The sequence below is a fragment of the Otolemur garnettii genome, unplaced genomic scaffold, assembly GCF_000181295.1.
Source record: "Otolemur garnettii isolate 467f Iridium unplaced genomic scaffold, OtoGar3 scaffold00106, whole genome shotgun sequence".
Classification (NCBI taxonomy): Eukaryota; Metazoa; Chordata; class Mammalia; order Primates; family Galagidae; genus Otolemur; species Otolemur garnettii.
Genome location: NW_003852501.1, coordinates 2,234,532 through 2,253,206, shown reverse-complemented (window position 1 = coordinate 2,253,206; position 18,675 = coordinate 2,234,532). Strand labels below are relative to the sequence as shown.

At 42.9% G+C, this 18,675-nt stretch overlaps 1 protein-coding gene across 1 annotated transcript in view; it reads left to right on the top strand.

The window, feature by feature from the left end:
* The first annotated feature begins 11,664 nt into the window (after positions 1-11,664).
* The window catches only part of MPHOSPH8 (M-phase phosphoprotein 8), a 48,979-nt gene continuing 41,968 nt past the window's right edge, over positions 11,665-18,675 (top strand). Inside the window, exon 1 of the mRNA XM_023517242.1 lies at positions 11,665-11,966. Coding sequence (XP_023373010.1) covers positions 11,757-11,966 — 210 coding nt within the window. The 5' untranslated portion in view covers positions 11,665-11,756. The remainder of the gene's footprint in view (positions 11,967-18,675) is intronic.

The following is an 18,675-nucleotide window of genomic DNA, read 5'->3' as shown; positions in this document are numbered from 1 at the left end:
CCGGGCTGGGGATTCGAACCCGCCACCTTAGGTGTATGTGGCTGGCCCCTTAGTCACTTGAGCCACAGGTGCTGAGCCATGGTCTTTATTTTTTATTTATTTATGTGGTGAATTACATTAGTGGATTTATGATGTTGTACAAACCTCGCATCCCTGGGATAAAACCACTTGATCATGATAGATAATTTTTTTAATGTATAGCTGTATTCTGTTTCCTAAGATCTTACTATTTTTTCATCAATAGTCATTAACAATAATGGCCTACAGTTTTTCTTTTTTGTTGGGTCCTTTCCTGGTTTTGAAATGAGGGTGCTATTTGCTTCATAGAACATGTTGGGGAGGATTCCTTTCTTTCCTCTTTGTAAATTTGATAGACTTCTGGTGTGAAAATATCTGATCCAGGGCTTTTCTTTTTTGGAAGATTTTTGTATTGTTGATGCAATTTCAGTGTTTGATATAGGTCTATTCAAAATTTCTAATTCTTTCTGGTTGAGTTTAGGAAGGTGGTGTGTTTCCAGGTATTGGTCTCTTTCCCCTACATCTTCAAATTTCTGGGCATATAGTTTTTTACAGTAATCACTGAGGATCTTTTGTATTTCTATGGTATGTTATTTCTATTTTTTTGTTTCTGATTGATGTTATTAGAGAACTTACTTTTCTGTTTCTGGTTAGTCTGGCCAAAGGTTTTTCAATTTTATTAATCTTTTCAAAGAACCAACTTTTTGGTTTGCTGATCTTCAAAATGATTCTTGTGTTCTTGATTTCATTTAATTCTGGTCTGATTTTAGTTATTCCTTCTGCTAGACTCGAGGTTGGATTGTTCTTTTTCCAGTTGCTTCAGGTGGTCATTCAGTTGTTGACATCTAATGCTATAAATTTGCCTCGTAGGACTGCCTTCGTAGTATCCCACAGGTTTTGATAGATTGTGCTTCATTATCACTTCATTCAAGAAATCTAATGATATGTTTCTTAATCCTGTCCTTAACCCAGCTGTCATTCAGCATAAAATTATTTAGCTTCCATAACTTTATGTGGGTATGAAGATTTCTGTTAGTGTTAAGTTTTATTCTGTGATTGTCTAGGAAGACACAAAGAATAATTTATATTCTTTTGAATTTGGTGAGGTTATATTTGTAACCTAAGATATGATCAATTTTGGTGGATGATCCATGGGGTGAAGAGAATGTGTACTCAGTTTTTATTAGGATGAAATATTATGTATATGTCTTCGTTAAGTCCATTTGTTCTGGGGTCACGTTTAAATCCATTTCTTCTTTGTTTAGTTGCTATTTGAAGGATCTGTCCAGTACTTCAGAAGGGTGTTGAAATCTCCAACTACTATGGAGCTGTAAGATATCATATTGTTCAGGATCATTTAAGGTTCATTTATGTAATCTAGGAGCATTTAGGTTGGGTGCATAAATGTTAACAGTTGAAATCTCTTCATGTTTAGAGAAGGGGAAGCCCCTTGACCAGTATGTAGTGTCCATCTTGTCTTTTCTTATTTGTGTTGGCTTAAATCCAATTATAGCTACAAATAAGATTGCAACTCCTACTTTTATTTGGTGCTATTTGTTTGGAATACTAATTTTCATCCCTTCGCCCTTAGTGTTTTATCCTTAGGTGGGTTTTTTGGAGACAGCAGATTTTAGGTTTGAGCTTTTGTTTCTAGTCAGCCAGATTGTGCCTCTTTAGTGGGGAATTCAAGTCATTCACATTTATTAAGATAATTGATAGGTATGGTGTTTTATTCGTCTGGTTTTGTGGTGGGTCAGTGCTTAGTTTTATCCCTTATGCCACTGTAGAGCTAGGCTTTGGTCTTTAATTTCTGGGTGTGTTTACTTGGGTGATGAACCATCATGCTGATCAGTATGAAGAATGCGTCCAAGTACTTCCTGTAGAGTTGGTCTAGTTGTGAATTTCCTCAACATTTGCATATCAGTAAAATATGTGAATTCTCCATCACAAATGAAACTCAGTTTAGCAGGAGACAGGATCTTGGGCTGAATATTGTTTTGTTTAAGAAGGTTAAAGGCTGGCTCGGCGCCTGTGGCTCAAGTGGCTAAGGCGCCAGCCACATACACCTAAGGTGGCGGGTTCGAATCCCCAGCCCGGGCCGCCAAACAACGATGGCTGCAACCAAAAAAAAAAAAAATGGCCAGGTGTTGTGGCGGGCGCCTGTAGTCCCAGCTACTTGGGAGGCTGAGGCAGGAGACTCGCTTGAGCCCTGGAGTTGGAGGTTGTTGTGAGCGTGATGCCACGGCACTCTACCCAGGGGGATAGCTTGAGGCTCCGTCTCAAAAAAAAAAAAAAAAGGTTAAAGGCTGATGCCACTCCCTTGTGGCTTAAAAAGTCTGCAGTCATCCTGACATTTTTCCCTTTGTAGGTAATATTTTTCTTACACCTGCTGCTTACAGGATTCTTTCATATTGACTTTGGCAAAGTTAATTACAATGTGTCTAGAAGATGTTTTGTTTGAATTGAGACTACTGGGGTTCTGAAACTATCTACTATCTAAATTTCTGTGTCTCTCACAATGCTACACCACTATGTCTTGAAGTAAAGTTTCGGTGCTTTTGAGAACCATTTTATTCTCCTTCAGGAATCCCTATAGTTTTGGATGTTTGATCTTTTGGGGTAATCCTGTAACTGTCTCAGGGAATATTGAGTTTTTGTTCTCTTTTTTTCTACCTCTTAGAATGATTGGGTTAATTCCAAGGTCTTGTCTTTAATTTCTGAAATTCTTTCTTCTCCATGTTCTACTCTGTTACTCAGGCTCTCTAGTGTGTTTTGAAGCTCCTTGAATGCCTCTTTCAATTCCTTAAGCTCTGCTATCTTTCCTAATTCTGTCCAGATCCTTGGTGACTTTGTCTTTAACTTCACTAATTTCTTGAGACAAGTTTTGGATTACTTTTAGATTTTTTCCCCCATCTTCTCCTCAATTGCAATCTTATTTGCCATCCATATTCTGAAATCTGTTTCTGACATTTCAATAATTTTGCTATTGATGGTATATTCTGCTGTATCTCTCTTTCATCTCTTAGGGGAGTTGATTTGTTCTGATTTTTCATGTTGCCAGAATTCTTCTGCTGATTCTTCATGTGTATTTTCAGCTAAGTTTTTATATTAATTATAGTTTTTTTGCAGAAAATGTTAGGTTGTTCCTAAATAGTTATTGGAGTTACTCAGCATCCCAGAGACCTGTTTGGCAACTAAAACTAAAACTGGCAGGCTGAAATCAGTTCTAGTGTCCCCATGATATGGGCCTCACCACCTCTTAACTCTGACTGTTGAAATGAGTTAGGGTTTATATCTGTAGCCCTTCTCACACAGAGATGCTCCCTTTGGGGGCTGCAGTGTGAGATTCTCTGATGGCTGGCCTTGCTTTCTCCAAGTTGGGTAGGATAGTGGTTGGGAGAAGACCACCAGATGCTCCTAGGCTGGTGGAGAGGTGACTCTCAGTAAGCTTGCCAATCTGCTTCTGTCCTCGTATCAGACCACCCTGAAGTTCAAAGCATCCGCATCACTCTGGGAGGCCAAGGTAGGTGAGTTTAAGACCAACCTGAGCAAGAGACCCCCATCTCTAAAAATAGCCAGGCACTGTGGCAGGTGCCTGTAGTCCCAGCTACTTGGGAGGTTGAGGCAAGAGGCTCACTTGAGCCCAAGAGTTTGAGGTTGCTGTGAGCTATAACACCATGGCACTCTACCAAGGGTAACAAAGTGATACTGTCTCAAAATAAATAAATAAATAATATATATAAATAAAAATAAAGGAGCCTCATAATTTTCTGAAGTCCCTGTTTTAAAAGATCTAACTCTATGGTTCCCCTCTTTCCCCACAACTGGACATGGAGACTCTTCAGGCCACCCAACTGCTCCCACCTAATTTTCTGCCTTATCATAAATGCCCCTCATGAAAATTCAAAGCGTTAAGAGTTTTTTGCTGGAGTCCTAGCTGAACTGACCAATCCTCACTGGCAGCTGAGGGAGGGGAAACACAGCCTGTGGTCTGCTTCCCAGACCTTTCTAGGGTGGGTTTGCCTAAGGGTAGGCCTGTCTTTCTTCAAGTTAGCAGGAGGAGTTGGGGGACAGGGGTATGGTGGGGAGCTGGGCTGAAACACCAGAAGCCTGCCAGGCACACACTCTGGACAGAGCCACTCCAGAGGGCAGGGAAATGATCCCTGCTAGAATAAGGGACACCCAGAAAAGACCCTGCCCCTCTGAAGGAAGTGCAGGGAAGCACTCGGTAGGGGAGCAGAGCACACTCAGTTCACCATAACACACAATGCAGAGGACCCTAAAGACCTTGCCAGACATGTTAGGAGGGCAGGACCTTCCTTGACTGTGAGGCCAGTCAAGGACCTGGGCAGTTGTGTTAAGGGAGAAAGTTGCTTCTATGATCTTTGGTTTCCCAGTGGGTCTGGCTGGAATTCCTTCACCTTTCTGGTGCTGATGGTGGGACAGACCCTCTAGACTGCCTGGGCCACCAAGTTAGCACTCCAAATTGCTAGAGTGCTGGGATGCTGGCCTCTGCAGGGGGCAGTCTGTGAAGTGACCAAAAGAGATAGGGTGGGCTGTGGGCACAAGGCAGCAGAAAGTTTGTTTACTTTTCTGTCAGGTGGGATGGGGACACAGGGATTGGAAACTCCTAGGTGCAGGAAAATGGGTTTTGCGGCTCTCTCCTGTGGGACTGCTCTGCACAGAGAATCCATGGAAAGGGAGGGGTGGGGGAAGGACCCCCTTACCCCTTTGTTTGGTTCCAGGCTCCTTCAGTCCCTTTGCCCTGTAACTGTTCTTTTCTCACCCTTCCTTTTTCTTTCACATCTTCATTTGGCTCCATAGGAACACTGAGCACCTTGATTTCTTCTCCTTGTGTTTGATCCCTCAACTTCAACTGCTCTGAGTTAACTTCAGTTCAGTTTTTCTCTTTCTGGACTGGAGCTGCTGGTGAAAGCTGTCTGTAGTCAGCCATCTTGCCAGGAATCCTACTTTTGGTTTTGATTTCACAAATTGTACCTTTTTTACATTGTGTATTGATTAGCAAAGAATTATAGTTAGATTAATAGTTTTTATGCTTTTATCTTTTAAATGCTATACCAGAACTAAAAGTGATTTATATACTCAACATTATATACTGTGATTCTATATTTGTCTATTTATCTTTACCAGAGAGCTTATTTTCACATGCTTTCATATTGCTCTCTAACATCTTTTCATTTCAACTTGAAGGACTCCCTTTACTATTTCTGGTATCGCAAGTCTTGCGGTGGTGAACTCCCTCAGCTTTTGCTTACTTGGGAAAGTTTTAATTTCTCCTTCATTTTGCAAGAAAGTTTTGCCTGGTATAATATTCCTGGTCAGCAAGAATTTATTTTTATTGCTGTTCTTGTTTTTTTTGAGACAGAGTCTCACTGTGTTGGCTTGGGTAGAGTGCTATAGTGTCACAGTTCATAGCAACCTCAAACTTTCGGGGTTAAATGATTCTCTTGTCTCAGCCTCCCAAGTAGCTGGGACTACAGGTGCCCACCACAATGCCCAGCTATTTTTTGGTTATAGTCGTCATTGTTGTTTGGCAGGCCTGAGCTGGGTTCCAACCTGCCAGCTCCAGTGTATGTGGCTGGCCCCGTGGCCACTGAGCTACAAATCACTTTAAATATATAATCCTGCTCTCTTGTGTTCTTGTAATGTGTAGGGTTTCTGCTGAGAAATCTACTGATAATTTTATAGGAGCTCCTTTGTATATGTTGAGTCTCTTTTTTTCTTATTGCTTTCAAGATCCTCTTTGCAGTTTTGACAATATGTGATTATAATGTGTCTCCATGGGGGTCTCTCTGATATTATCCTCGTTGGAATTCATTGAGGTTCTTGAATTTTTATGTCCATTTCTTTATTCAAATTTGTGAAGTTTTTGGACATTATCTCTTCAAGTAGGCTCCTACCCCTTCTGGAATTTTCAAAATGCATATATTGCTCTACTTAATGGTGTCCCATAAGCTCCTTAGGCTTTCCTTACTTCTCTTCATTCTGTTTTATTTTTGTTCCTCTGACTTAATAATTTCAAATGCCAAGGCAGGTGGATTGCCTGAGCTCAGGAGTTCAAGACCAGCCTGAGCTAGACCAAGACCTCTTCTCTAAAAAAAATAACCAAGCATTGTAATGGTTGCCTGTAGTCCCAGCTACTCAGGAGGCTGAGGCAAGAGGATCGCTTGAACCCAAGAGTTTGAGGTTGCTGTGAGCTATGAAGCCATGGTGCTCTGCTGAGGGCAACAAAGTGAGACTCTGTCTCAAATAAAAAATTTCAAATGATTCATCTTAAAGTATGCTCTTTCTTCTATTTAGTCAAATCTAAACCCTTCTAGTAAATTTTTCCATTCAGTTATATTCTTCAGCTCCAGAATTTCTTAGTTTTTTTTTACAGTTTCTATTTGTTGATATTCTTATTTTGTACATGCATTGTTTGCCTGATTTTATTTAAGTTGTCTGTGCATCATTTTCTTGTTTTTCTTTTTTTTTTTGAGACAAAGTCTCATTATGTCTCCCTTGATAGGGGGATTAAAGAATGAGTATAAATACTAGTATGTTACATTTACACTGGTATACTTTTTTTTTCTTGAGACACAGTCTCACTATGTCACCCTTGGTAGAGTGCTGTGGTATTACAGCTCAAAGCAACCTCAAACTCTTGGGCTTAAGTGATTCTCTTGCCTCAGTCTCCCAAGTAGCTGGGACTATAGGCGCCCAGCTAGTTTTTTTTTTTTTTTTTATCAGTTTGGCCAGGGCCAGGTTTGAACCCGCCACCCTCTGTATAGGCCCTCTGTATAGGGGGCAGGCGCCCTACCCACTGAGCAATAGGCGCCGCCCCACAGCTAGTTTTTGTTGCAGTTGTCATTGTTGTTTAGCTGGCACGGGCTGGGTTTGAACCCAACAGCCTGTGGCTGACTCCATAACCACTGTGCTATGAGTGCCAAGCCTTTTTTTTTTTTTTGAGACACTCAGTCACCCTGTGATTGTGTGCCTTGACATCATAGCTCACAGCAACCTCAAACCCTTGGGCTCAAGTGATTCTCTTGCCTCAGCTTCCCCAGTAGCTGGGAATATAGGCGTCCACCACAACACCCAGTTATTTATAGTAGCCACCACTCTCGCTTACGCTGGTCTTAAACTCATAAGCCCAAGCAATCTACCAACTATGGCCTCCCAGAGTGTCGCGACCCATCGGGCTCCTATGGCCCTGGTCTCGGAAGGAACCAGGCGAGAGGTGGATTAGAAGTACAAGTTTGTGGAAGGCGGGCTAGCCCTTACTTTCTGGGTAGCCCCTACACACCAGCCTTTTACTGAAATGGAATAATACAAGTGAGGGGAGTAATTAACAATGACTACGTGCTGAGAGCACGGGCTCCTTCTCCACAAGGAGCACCTGTGGACAAGTCGCCGGAGAGTCCACCTGTCAGCTGTAAATCATCTTGCTTAGAGGTCATTTGTCTCTTGGCGTCCTCTACACCAGAGTGCTGGGGTTACAGGTGTGAGACATCATGCCTGGCCTATTTTCTTTATCTTTTTAGACAAAGTCTTACTCTGTCACCCTGGGTACAGTGCCATGCCATCATAGCTTATAGAAACCTCAAACTCTTGAGCGCAAGTGATCCTCTGCCTCGGCCTCTTGACTAGCTGGAGCTATAGGTACCCACCACAATGCCTGCCTAGTTTTACCTTTTTTAAAGTTTTTCTATTTTTATTAGAGATGGGGTCTCACTCTTGTTCAGGCTGGTTTTGAATTCCTGACACGACTGAGTCTCCCAGAGTGCTTGGATTACAGCATGAGCCTATAATGTGCCTAGCATTCATTGGGCATCTTTAAGATGGTTATTTTTACACTTGATCTTAGTCAAAAGATTTTTAATTTTTCATAATTCATAGGTCTTCATTTCTTTCTTTCTTTTTTTTTTTTTTTTTGAGACAGAGCCTCAAGCTGTCCCCCTGGGTAGAGTGCCGTGGCATTACAGCTCACAGCAACCTCCAATTCCTGGGCTCAAGCGAGTCTCCTGCCTCCGCCTCCCAAGTAGCTGGGACCACAGGCGCCTGCCACAACGCTCGGCTATTTTTTGGCTATTGTTGTTTTGGCGGGTCCAGGCTGGGGATTCAAACCCGCCACCTTAGGTGTAGGTGGCTGGCGCCTTAGCCGGTTGAGCTATAGGCGCCGAGCCAGGTCTTCATTTCTTTAGGCTCAGTTTCTAGAGACTTACTTTGTTCCTTTTATTGGGCCACTTTTCTATGCTTTTTTGTATGCTTTGTGATCTTTTTAAAGCTTTAGGCATTTCAGATTGGCTTCGTATAGGAGAAGACCTTCACCAATCAACCCAACTAGAGATTTAGGGGCTTTTTCAAACCTTTTCTGTTAATGCATCTTCTCTGGGCTTGTGTGTGTGTAATTTCCCAGTAAGAAGGTTTGTGTTCATTGATGCCCCTGTTGTCTGTCTGCCTAATACTGTCTCTGCTGCCATAACAAGCTGTGGTACAAATCTTTTCTCTTTGTGACCCCAACCTATCATCAAAACTTCTATTCCTACTACCACTCCAAGTCAGAGGACAACGGAAATCTGCCCCTTAGGGAGAGGGGCAGGCGGATCACTTGAGGCCAGGAGTTTGAGACCTGCCTGGGCAACGCAGTGACATCCGGTCTCTACAAAAAGTAATTCCTCATCCTCCACCATCTCCCAGTTGATATCTGATTAATCTGGCTTTCCCTGGTCAAGAATCCTGTCAAATCAGTTTCATCAGAATCTTCCTCTACCCCTGATGTTTCCTCTTAGTGCCTGTAATCCTGGCACTCTGGGAGGCCGAGGCAGGTGAATTGCTTGACCTCAGGAGTCCAAGATTAGCCTGAGCAAGAGGGAGACCCCGTCTCTATGATAAATAGAAAAATTAGCCAACATGTGGTGGGCGCCTGTAGTCCCAAGTACTCGGGAAGCTGAAGCAAGAGGACTGCTAAGCCCAAGAGTTTGAGGTTGCTGTGAACTATGATGTCATAGCACTCTACTCCGCAACAGAGTGAGATTCTATCTCAATTAAAAAAAAAAAAGAATCCTACACTCTTGATATCCAATCATTCTAGATATTTGATCAATTTATTTGGGCCAGCTGTAGTGGTTTACACTTGTAATCCCAATATTTTGGGAGGCTGAGGCAGGAGGATCACTTGAGGCCAGGAGTTTGAGACCTGCCTGGGCAACTCGGTGACGTCCAGTCTTTACAAAAAGCAATTCCTCATCCTCCACCATCTCCCAGTTGATATCTGATTAATCTAGCTTTCCCTGGTCAAGAATCCTGTCAAATCAGTTTCATCAGAATCTCCCTCTACCCCTGATTTTCCTCTTAGTGATTTTTCATCCACTCATGCCCGGTACCTCCTTGCTTATAAATCCCTCCTGTCTTTGCTGTAACTGGGATCTTGCTTTTCTTTGACAAGGGCAGGTAAAATGCCACACAAAAAAGAATTATCCAGCCCCAAATTCCAACCATGCTAAAGTTGAAAAACCCAGTCCTAGAGGATGAGCTCCACAAAATGAAGAAGTCAGCCAAGAAAAGAGAAGATTGGAATCCATAATAAAACACCAAATTGTTCCTGCCACTGTTGTACCTCTAAGATCTTGAAGGCTTCCAAGTTAGCCTGATACTGGTCTTTCCTCCTTAAATCTTCCTATGAGTAGGTTATTCCTGTGCCCACTGTCAGGTATAAGGAGGCAGCTTGAAAGTCCTGTTGTGGGATTTCTGGCAACTTTAGGCTTGCAGCTGGTCTAGAGGGGAAAAAACTTCAGATGCTCTTAAAACATGAAGTAGTCATATAGGACTGAGAGTCCCTCATATACAAAATTTGGTCCTGGCTTGGCATCTGTAGCTCAGTGAGTAGGGCACTGGCAACATACACTGAGGCTGGTGGTTCTAGCTGGTCGGGCCTGCTAAACAACAATGACAGTTGCAAGGAAGAATAGCCAGGCATTGTGGCCGGCGCCTGTAGTCCCAGCTACTGGGGAGACTGAGACAAGAGACTTGCTTGAGCCCAAAAGTGTGAGGTTGCTGTGAGCTATGATGTTACTGCACTCTATGGAGGGCGACAAAGTGAGACTGTCTCAAAAAAAAAAAAAAAAAAAGTAAAGAAAATTTGGTCCTACTTAAGATTTTTTTGGTTGTTGTTATTTTTTTTATTAAGAGAAAAGGAGTTTGCAGACTTACCTGTGTGTTATTCCTGCCCCCGGAGTCTTGTATTTCAGTTTCCCTGTTAGGAGGGTGGATTGGGAAGAGCTACTCTGAGGCCCAGACTAGTCTAAGAGGAGTCCAAGTACAAGATGAGGAGAGCCTTGTTCACACCTTGAAGAAGCAGGCTTTTTGTAACTCTAGCTCCCTATTCTTTAGGCCTAGAATAGATGACAAGGATAGTGGAGAGTTGGTGGCCAACTGCGTGATTCTAACTTTGAAACGATAAAAATAAATTAACCAAGAATTTATCTGAGAGTTATTGGGGTCTAGCAAAAGATCAACAGAACACACCTAAAGAAATTAACAAGAAGGAATAACGAAGATAAAACAAATTAATGAACTTAAAAAACAAAGGAAAAGGTAAGACAGAAATAGATTGCTAAGTAAAAAAAGCGTGTGAACTCCAAAAAAGTAGAAAATCCCTTGGCAAACCTGTGGAGGGAAGAATTAAAGAAACACAAACAGACCTCAGAAATGAAGAAAGGGGAAATACATACATGGATGTGAATAAAAGAATTATGAGAGAATTCCATACACATACAACTTTATACCCATGAATTTCAAAATCTGAAAGAAATGAACAGTTTTCTGGGAAAATATGTAAATTATCAAAATTAGAACAAAGTTGTGGGTGGTGCCTGAGGCTCAAAGGAGTAGGGCATCCGCCCCATATACTGGAGGTGGCGGGTTCAAACCAGGCCCGGGCCAAAAAGAAAGAAAAAGAAAAAAATTAGAACAAGTTGTTAAAAACCTGAATAACTTAGTAACTCTGTAGGGGAACCACTCCACCATGGTCCCGGGGCACCCTGTGCTATCACCATAGGCCACACAGCGTGGACAACAGCTATTGTGAACCTTTGTGACCCCCTGAAACACAAAAGGATGAGGGCTTGAGAGGAGTTGCCTCCCTATGTCCCCTTGGGAGACTGTCAGAAAGGAGTTTCTCGTGGCTGCCCAGTCCTGATGAGGTCTGAGGCTCGGCCGGTAAATCCCCAAAGTTACCGTCTAAGCATGGACCCTCAGCATCAGGGTGTTCCATAATCCATGTCATAATACTCTAGATTTTTTTGGTTCCATGTCTTTTTGGGGTGTGGGATAAGGACCATCGGGAGCTGACATTACAGCCTTCCTCTCCCTCCCCTCTTTCACTCATTCTCCTCCCCGCGCCGCCCTCCTCCTCCCGCCATTATACCGGACAGCACCCGCCTCCACGGTCCCAGGGCTCGCAGCCCTGCCCACTGCTACCCGCCCCCTGCAACCTTTCCGCCCCACCCCCGGATAGCGTTCTTCCGCCTGGGCGCCCCTCCCCCCTCGGCGGGGGAGCTGCGCGCCTGCCTTTACGTGATTGGTTCCCGCAAGTGGCACTCCGAAGTACGCAGCTCGTCATAGGCCGATTTTCGTCACGACGCCGAAGTGGATTAAGGCTGAGCGCGGAACGCTAGGAGCGGGCCGGGTGTGTGTGTCGTAGCCTCTTTTCTGCGGCTGGTTGCTGATTTTACACGATGGAGCCAGTGGCGGAGGGAGTCGGTGTGACCGCAGTTCCTCTGTCAGGTTCCTATAGCACTGATGAGTGTCCCGAAGTCGAAGAAGGAGTTGGCCTAGCGGTTGAGAAGGACGCAGTCACGAGAGGAACGGAGGCCGGTGGAGACAGCGAGGAAGACGGGGAGGATGTGTTCGAGGTGGAGAAGATCCTGGACATGAAGACGGAGGGGGTACGTGGAGGGGGAGGTGCGTTCGAGGGGAGAAGGTGGTGGCCTTGGAGGCTGAGGGCTGCGTGGGACGGGTGGCTCTGGAACTTGAGGGCCCGGACTCAAGCTGGAGACACCTGTGTGTACGAGTAGGCAACATAGCGGGCCAGGAACGTGACAGAGCTAAAGGCTAGCAGGCGAAATGGTGGAGTAGCAGAACGACATTTTCGAATGGACATTTCAGCGCCGTGTCTGTGAAGGATGGTTCAACAAGTTTTAGAGAATTGATTTGTAAAAGAGATGAAGCAGGTTGGAATGTGGTGTATGACCCTCAAAAGGGTGCAGAGACTTAACTGGTGAGAGACCTGTGTGGTCACTAGTATTTGGGTACGTGGTAGGGGCCGCTGCTCTACGCCAGGAAGGAGTGATATGATAGTGAAACGATGTTTCTCTTCATAATCCATTCTCCACGCCGTGGTTCCACTATAATCGAATCTTTGGTGTGCAATTTAAAGGAATTCCTATTTTCTATCAGACTAAAATCCCAGTCTCACCCAAGAGGGTCGCACTAAAAGGCCTCAAGGCCGCGCGCTGTGGTTTATGCCTGTGATCCTAGCACTCTGGGAGGCCGAGGTAGGTGGATCGCTTGAGCTCAGGTGTTCGAGATCAGCCTGAGTTGAGACCTCGTCTCTGCTAAAAATGAAAAACTGAGGCAAGAGGATCACTTGAGCCCAAGAGTTTGAGGTTGCTTTGAGGCCCTGGCACTCTACAGAGGGCGACAAAGTGAGACTCGATCTCAAAAAAAAAAACAAAAACAAAAAGGCCTTCAAAACCTGATTAGTATCTTTCCCCTCTACCCTATGTATTGTATGGATTGTAACCTCACAGTAATACTTGAAATTCCTCATCATACCGTGTCTTGGCCTGAACTGTTGTCTTCCCTGTCCTGATGAAACTCTACTCAGCTTTTTAAGGACTCAAGAGTCCATTTCTCTGTGGAGAGCCTTTTCTTTGGAGATCAGCCTTGACCCTGATCTCTGGAGAGTGAGGTGCTTTCTCATTTCTGCCTTTATTGCAATTTGTAAGACCTCCATGAAGGCATTTAAAACATGTTTGTCTGTCATGCTGGATTGTGGACTCCTCCTTGGGGGGGGAAGCATTGACAATCAGAAAATAATGTTTTAATAGTTAAATGCGAGGTGATAAGAAAACCCATACACTGGTCAGTGTCTGTGTTGTATTCTTTTTATTGTCGTTATTTCTCATTTGTGGTATGCTGCTTTGTGTTACTTTTTTTCAGCATTCATTCAGCAAACTTTTTTTTTGTTTTACCAACTACTATGTGCTAGATGCTGTTAGGTCCTCAGAATAATAGAGATTTGTTGAAGCATATACACAGTTGTAGACACTAGAGGGTTCTCTTACTCAGACATATAATTGAAATCTAGTGTTGTTAAGATTGTATTTGCAGGCTCGGCACCTGTGGCTTAATCGGCTAAGGCGCCAGCCACATACACCTAAGGTGGTGGGTTCGAATCCCCAGCCCGGGCCTGCCAAACAACAATGATGGCTGCAACCAAAAAATGGCCAGGCGTTGTGGTGGGCACCTGTAGTCCCAGCTACTTGGGAGGCAGAGGCAGGAGACTCGCTTGAGCCCAGGAGTTGGAGGTTGCTGTGAGCTGTGATGCCACAGCACTCTACCCAGGAGAATAGTTTGAGGCTCCGTCTAAAAAAAAAAAAAAAAGATTGTATTTGCAATACAGCAAAGATAGGAACGTTTTTATGTATAATTTCTCCAATACCTGTATATTGTAAGCACCTCGAGGTGAGAGGAGAAGCCAGTCGTAGACTGTTTTGTATTGCCTGCATTTAACACAGTGCTTGGCATAAAGAAGAAATTTAGAAAATGTTCATCTGGGAGGGTAGTATCTTTAGAATTAAGATGATTCACCCATTCATATATGAGGTCTGACAATTAAATTTGTGAACTTGGCACCCCTGTATAAACAACTCAGTAAGTTTCATAATCTTAGTATATTAGTGTCTCACAGCTTTGTTCATGTCAACACCTGGTGGTGTCTCTCTGAATAATGTTCATTATTACTGTTGCATGTTTTAGTGTGCTGTTGTGAGAATGTTGGAGCTTGAATTAGAGCAACAAACAGAAAGTGTCTTTAAATTTGGCAGAAGTGGAAGTGAAATCAGGGACATGTTAGTCCAAGTATATGGGGAAAATGCCATGAGGAAAATGGCAGTGCATAGATGGATTAAATATTTTTCTGAGGGAAAAGAAATGCCACTGATGAAGAGAAGTCAGGGGAGCCAGTAACAATCAGAACTGATAAAAACATTGCAAAAATTTGTCAAATTGTGTATCAAAATCAGAGAGAGTTAGGAAAATCTTAACTGAAAATCTTGGCCAACTCTCATGGATCTTGCATCAAGACAATGCACCAGCTCACACAGCACTGTTTGTCAGGGAGTTTTTGCTGGTACACAAGTAGCACCCTCCCTACTCACCTGATCTGGCCCCCAGTAAAGATAAAGTAAATAACTGAAAGGAAGACATTTTTATGACATGCAGGACATCAGGGGTGATACTGTGACAGCTCTGATGGCCATTCTAGGAAAAGAGTTCCAAAATAGCTTTGAAATGTGGACTAGGTGCTGGCATCAGTGCATAGCTTCCCAGGTGACTATAGTGATGTCCAGAATGAGGTATGCAGTATTTTTCCTAGGATGAGTTTCTGAACTTAATTATGTACAATATTTAATTTTGCCAGCCTCAAAGAATTGTAGGCACTACCGGCCTCATATTTTAGTCTAAAGTGGATGAAACTAAGAAACTTAAATGTAGAAGGCAATTAAGCTTTAGTCATATAAGGTTGAGTTAAAATTCTAATTCTTGGATTCTTAGGTGTTTTTGTGAACAAATGATTTATAAGCTGAGATAGATTATTAATTCAGAACACAGCTGTGGCAGTTGTATCTTCGCTATAGAGTTAAGTCAGCCAGTTGGTTAGTCATCTAGTGGGTGACAAAAATAAGGGTTCTGATAGTTTACTAGGCTTCCTCTTAGTCTAGGGATTTAAAATGTAATCAGAAAGACTTAGAATTGACTCACTCTTACTAATTTATATATTTCTTTTCTTCCTTTCTTTCTTTTTTTAAAGACAGAGTCTCACTCTGTTGCCCAGGCTGGAGTGCTGAGGCGTCAGCCTAGTTCACAGCAACCTCAAACTCTTGGGTTCATGTGATCCTCCTACCTCAGCCACTAGGTAGCTAGAACTCAGGCACCTACCGAGATGCCCGGTTAATTATTTTATTGCTAACTTATATATGAATAACTGGTCTATGAATTATGAAAATATATACATAGACCATTCCAGTCCACACATTGTTATTTGTAATTTATTTGGGGTGATAGAATGAGCAAAGAATTAAATTCTAGTATTGCATATTGCTTAATTTCCAGATATTTGAGGGTGTTACATTTATCTTTTTAAAAAATGATTACTAGGTTAATTGTGTTTTGGTCAAAGGATATTATTTTTATCTGTGGAAACATGCTTTATGATAGCGCATATGGTCATTTCTTTTTTTTTTTTTTTTTGAGACAGAGCCTCTAGCTGTCCCCCTGGGTAGAGTGCCGTGGCATTACAGCTCACAGCAACCTCCAACTCCTGGGCTCAAGCGAGTCTCCTGCCTCCGCCTCCCAAGTAGCTGGGACCACAGGTGCCCACCACCACGCCCGGCTATTTTTTGGTTGCAGCCGTCATTGTTGTTTGGCGGTCCGGGCTGGGGATTCGAACCCGCCACCTTAGGTGTACGTGGCTGGCGCCTTAGCCGGTTGAGCTATAGGCGCCGAGCCATGGTCATTTCTGGTTAATGTCCTATGTGCACTTGAAAATATATCTTCAGGAATTGTTTGAAATTGGTCCTGTAGATTAGATGTGCTAATTATACTATGCTGTTCAGGCTGTGATTTTTTTTTTTTTTTTTTTTTTGTCTTGATTGCATTTTCTGTGCACTTTCCTGTGCTTAAATCTCTCATATTGATTGGAAGGTAGTTTTAGTTCTTTTTTCTCTTTGTAATTACATAATTATTGCCACATAATACTCTGAATTTTGATTTGGAATTATTGTTTTGGTGAATTGAAATTTTGCAGGGTGGGGACATGTGTGGTTTGTGTTTTTTAATTCAGGCTAATCTTTTTTCTTTTCTTTTCTTTCTTTTGAGATAGTCTCACTGTGTCGCCCTCCGTAGAGTACGATGGAGTCATAGCTCACAGCAACCTCAAACTCTTGGACTTAAGCGATTCTCTTTCCTCAGTCTCCCAAGTAGCTGGGACTACAGGCACCCACTACAATACCCAGCTTTTTTTGTTGTTGCAGTTGTCGTTGTTTAGCTGGCCTGGGCTGGGTTCGAACCCTCCTGCCTTGGTGTATGTGGCTGGTGCCCTAACCATTGAGCTAAGGGCACTGAGCTGATCCAGGCTAATCTTATTTTGCAACTGGAATATTTAGTCTATTTACATTTGTTGCCATTGCTGACAATTTAGGCTTAAACTTGTCATCTACTTTCTGCTTTTAATTTCTTGGGTTTTAAGAAAGCACATTTTTGTATATTTTACTTATTTACATTTTTTGAGACAGAGTCTCCCTCTGTTGCCTCAGGTAGAACACTGTGGCATCATTGCAGCTCAGTGCAACCACAAACTCCTGGACTCAAGTAATCCTCCTGCCTTAGCCTCCCAAGTAGGTGGGACTAGAGACATTCACCATGGACATCCAGTCAAATTTTTTATGTTTTTAGTAGAGGTGGGGTCTTCCTCTTGCCTGGGCTGCTCTCTAACTTCTGAGCCCAAGGGATCCTCCTGCCTCAGCTTTTCAGAATGCTAGGGTTACAGGTGTGAGCCTCCAGGCCAGGCCAGGACATTTTCATATGAATTATTATTATTTTTATCTTGTTTGGCTTCTTGAATTAGAGTCATTTACTTCCTGTGAGGTGTTTGAGAGAGGAATTTGTAAATTTGAATGACAAAGGCTTGTTTCCAGAGATCATTAAAAAAAGCTTTTGTGGGGCCCACCTGTGGCTCTGTGAGTAGAGCACCGGCCTCATATACCAGTGGAGGGTGGCTGGTTCATACCCAGCCCCGGCCAAACTGTAAGAAGAAAATAGCTGGGTGTTGTGGCGGGTGTCTGTAGTCTCAGCTGCTGGGGAGGCTGAGGAAAGAGAATCACCTAAGTCCAAGAGATGGAGGTTGCTGTGAGCTGTGATGTGCACTGCACTCTACCAAGGACAACAGAGTGTCTCTAAAAAAATAGCTTTTGTTTTCAATTTACATATATTTGTGTATTGTTTCATAATGCATTGAATATTTGCTTCTTTGGTTATTTAAAATTGTAATACAATTGTCAGTAAGCAAATCAGCCATTACTTAGGAACTTGAAAGTGGTAGAGTTTGGGAATGTAATTTGAAAATAATTCGTATGTAGGGAGCCACTGCATAATTTGTAATCCTAATACTAGTTGTAACTGTCATTTTTTTTAATGTGATAATTTTTGTGTCATAGAAAAGAAGCCATACTCTGTAAAATAACTGAAAGAGGTTTATTCTGATCCAAATTTATAGGACCATGACCAGGAGCCATGGCCAAGCAAGTGGACTCTCAGTGGTGGGATTACAGTTTGGTTTTTAAACATTTCAGAGAGGGCTCGGTGCCTATAACTCAACCGGCTAAGGCGCCAGCCACGTACACCTAAGGTGGCGGGTTCAAATCCCCAGCCCGGACCCGCCAAAAAACAATGACGGCTGCAACCAAAAAATAGCCAGGCGTTGTGGTGGGCACCTGTGGTCCCAGCTACTTGGGAGGCGGAGGCAGGAGACTCGCTTGAGCCCAGGAGTTGGAGGTTGCTGTGAGCTGTAATGCCACGGCACTCTACCCAGGGGGACAGCTTGAGGATCTGTCTCAAAAAAAAAAAAAATAAAATAAAAATAAACATTTCAGGGAGATAGAAATTACAGGTAATGTCATAAATCAATACATGCAAAACATACATTGGTTTACTGGAAAAGATGGGACATCTCAAAGTGGGGGGCCCATAGGTTATAGATGAGTTTAAAGATTCGTAAGTTGGCAGTTGGCTGACCTTCCTAATGTCACGACCCTTTAATACAGTTCCTCTTGTTGTAGTAACCCCCAGCCATAAAATTATTTTCATTGTTACTTCATAACTGTAATTTTGGAGCTGTTATGAATCGTAATGTAAATATCTGATATGCAGGATGGTCTTAGGCAACCCCTGTGAAAGGGTCTTTTGATTCCCAAAGAGCTCACAACCCACAGGTTGAGAACCTCTGAGTTAGACTCTGATATACCAGGAATCAGTGAAAAGGAATGCTGAATTAAAATAAGATAAGGGTCTGTTAAATCAGTGGTTTGTTGTCTATACTGAGGACACGCAAGTATGTCTTGCATAGCCTTAGGCCTGTTAGTGAGTCATAGAGAACATCCCTAAGAAGGGAGGGGAACATGATGAGGCATGTCTCATCTCCTTTCTCAGATTTAGAGACCCGCTTGGCCAAGAGAAGTTCCAGTCAGTCAACTACTGGCAGGGACAGATGTTATTTTAGTTCACGCTTGTAATCATAAAGTTGTACTAAATTTTTCTTCTATTATTAACACACTTCTATACGGATAATAGTCTGTAATTTCTGTATACAAAATG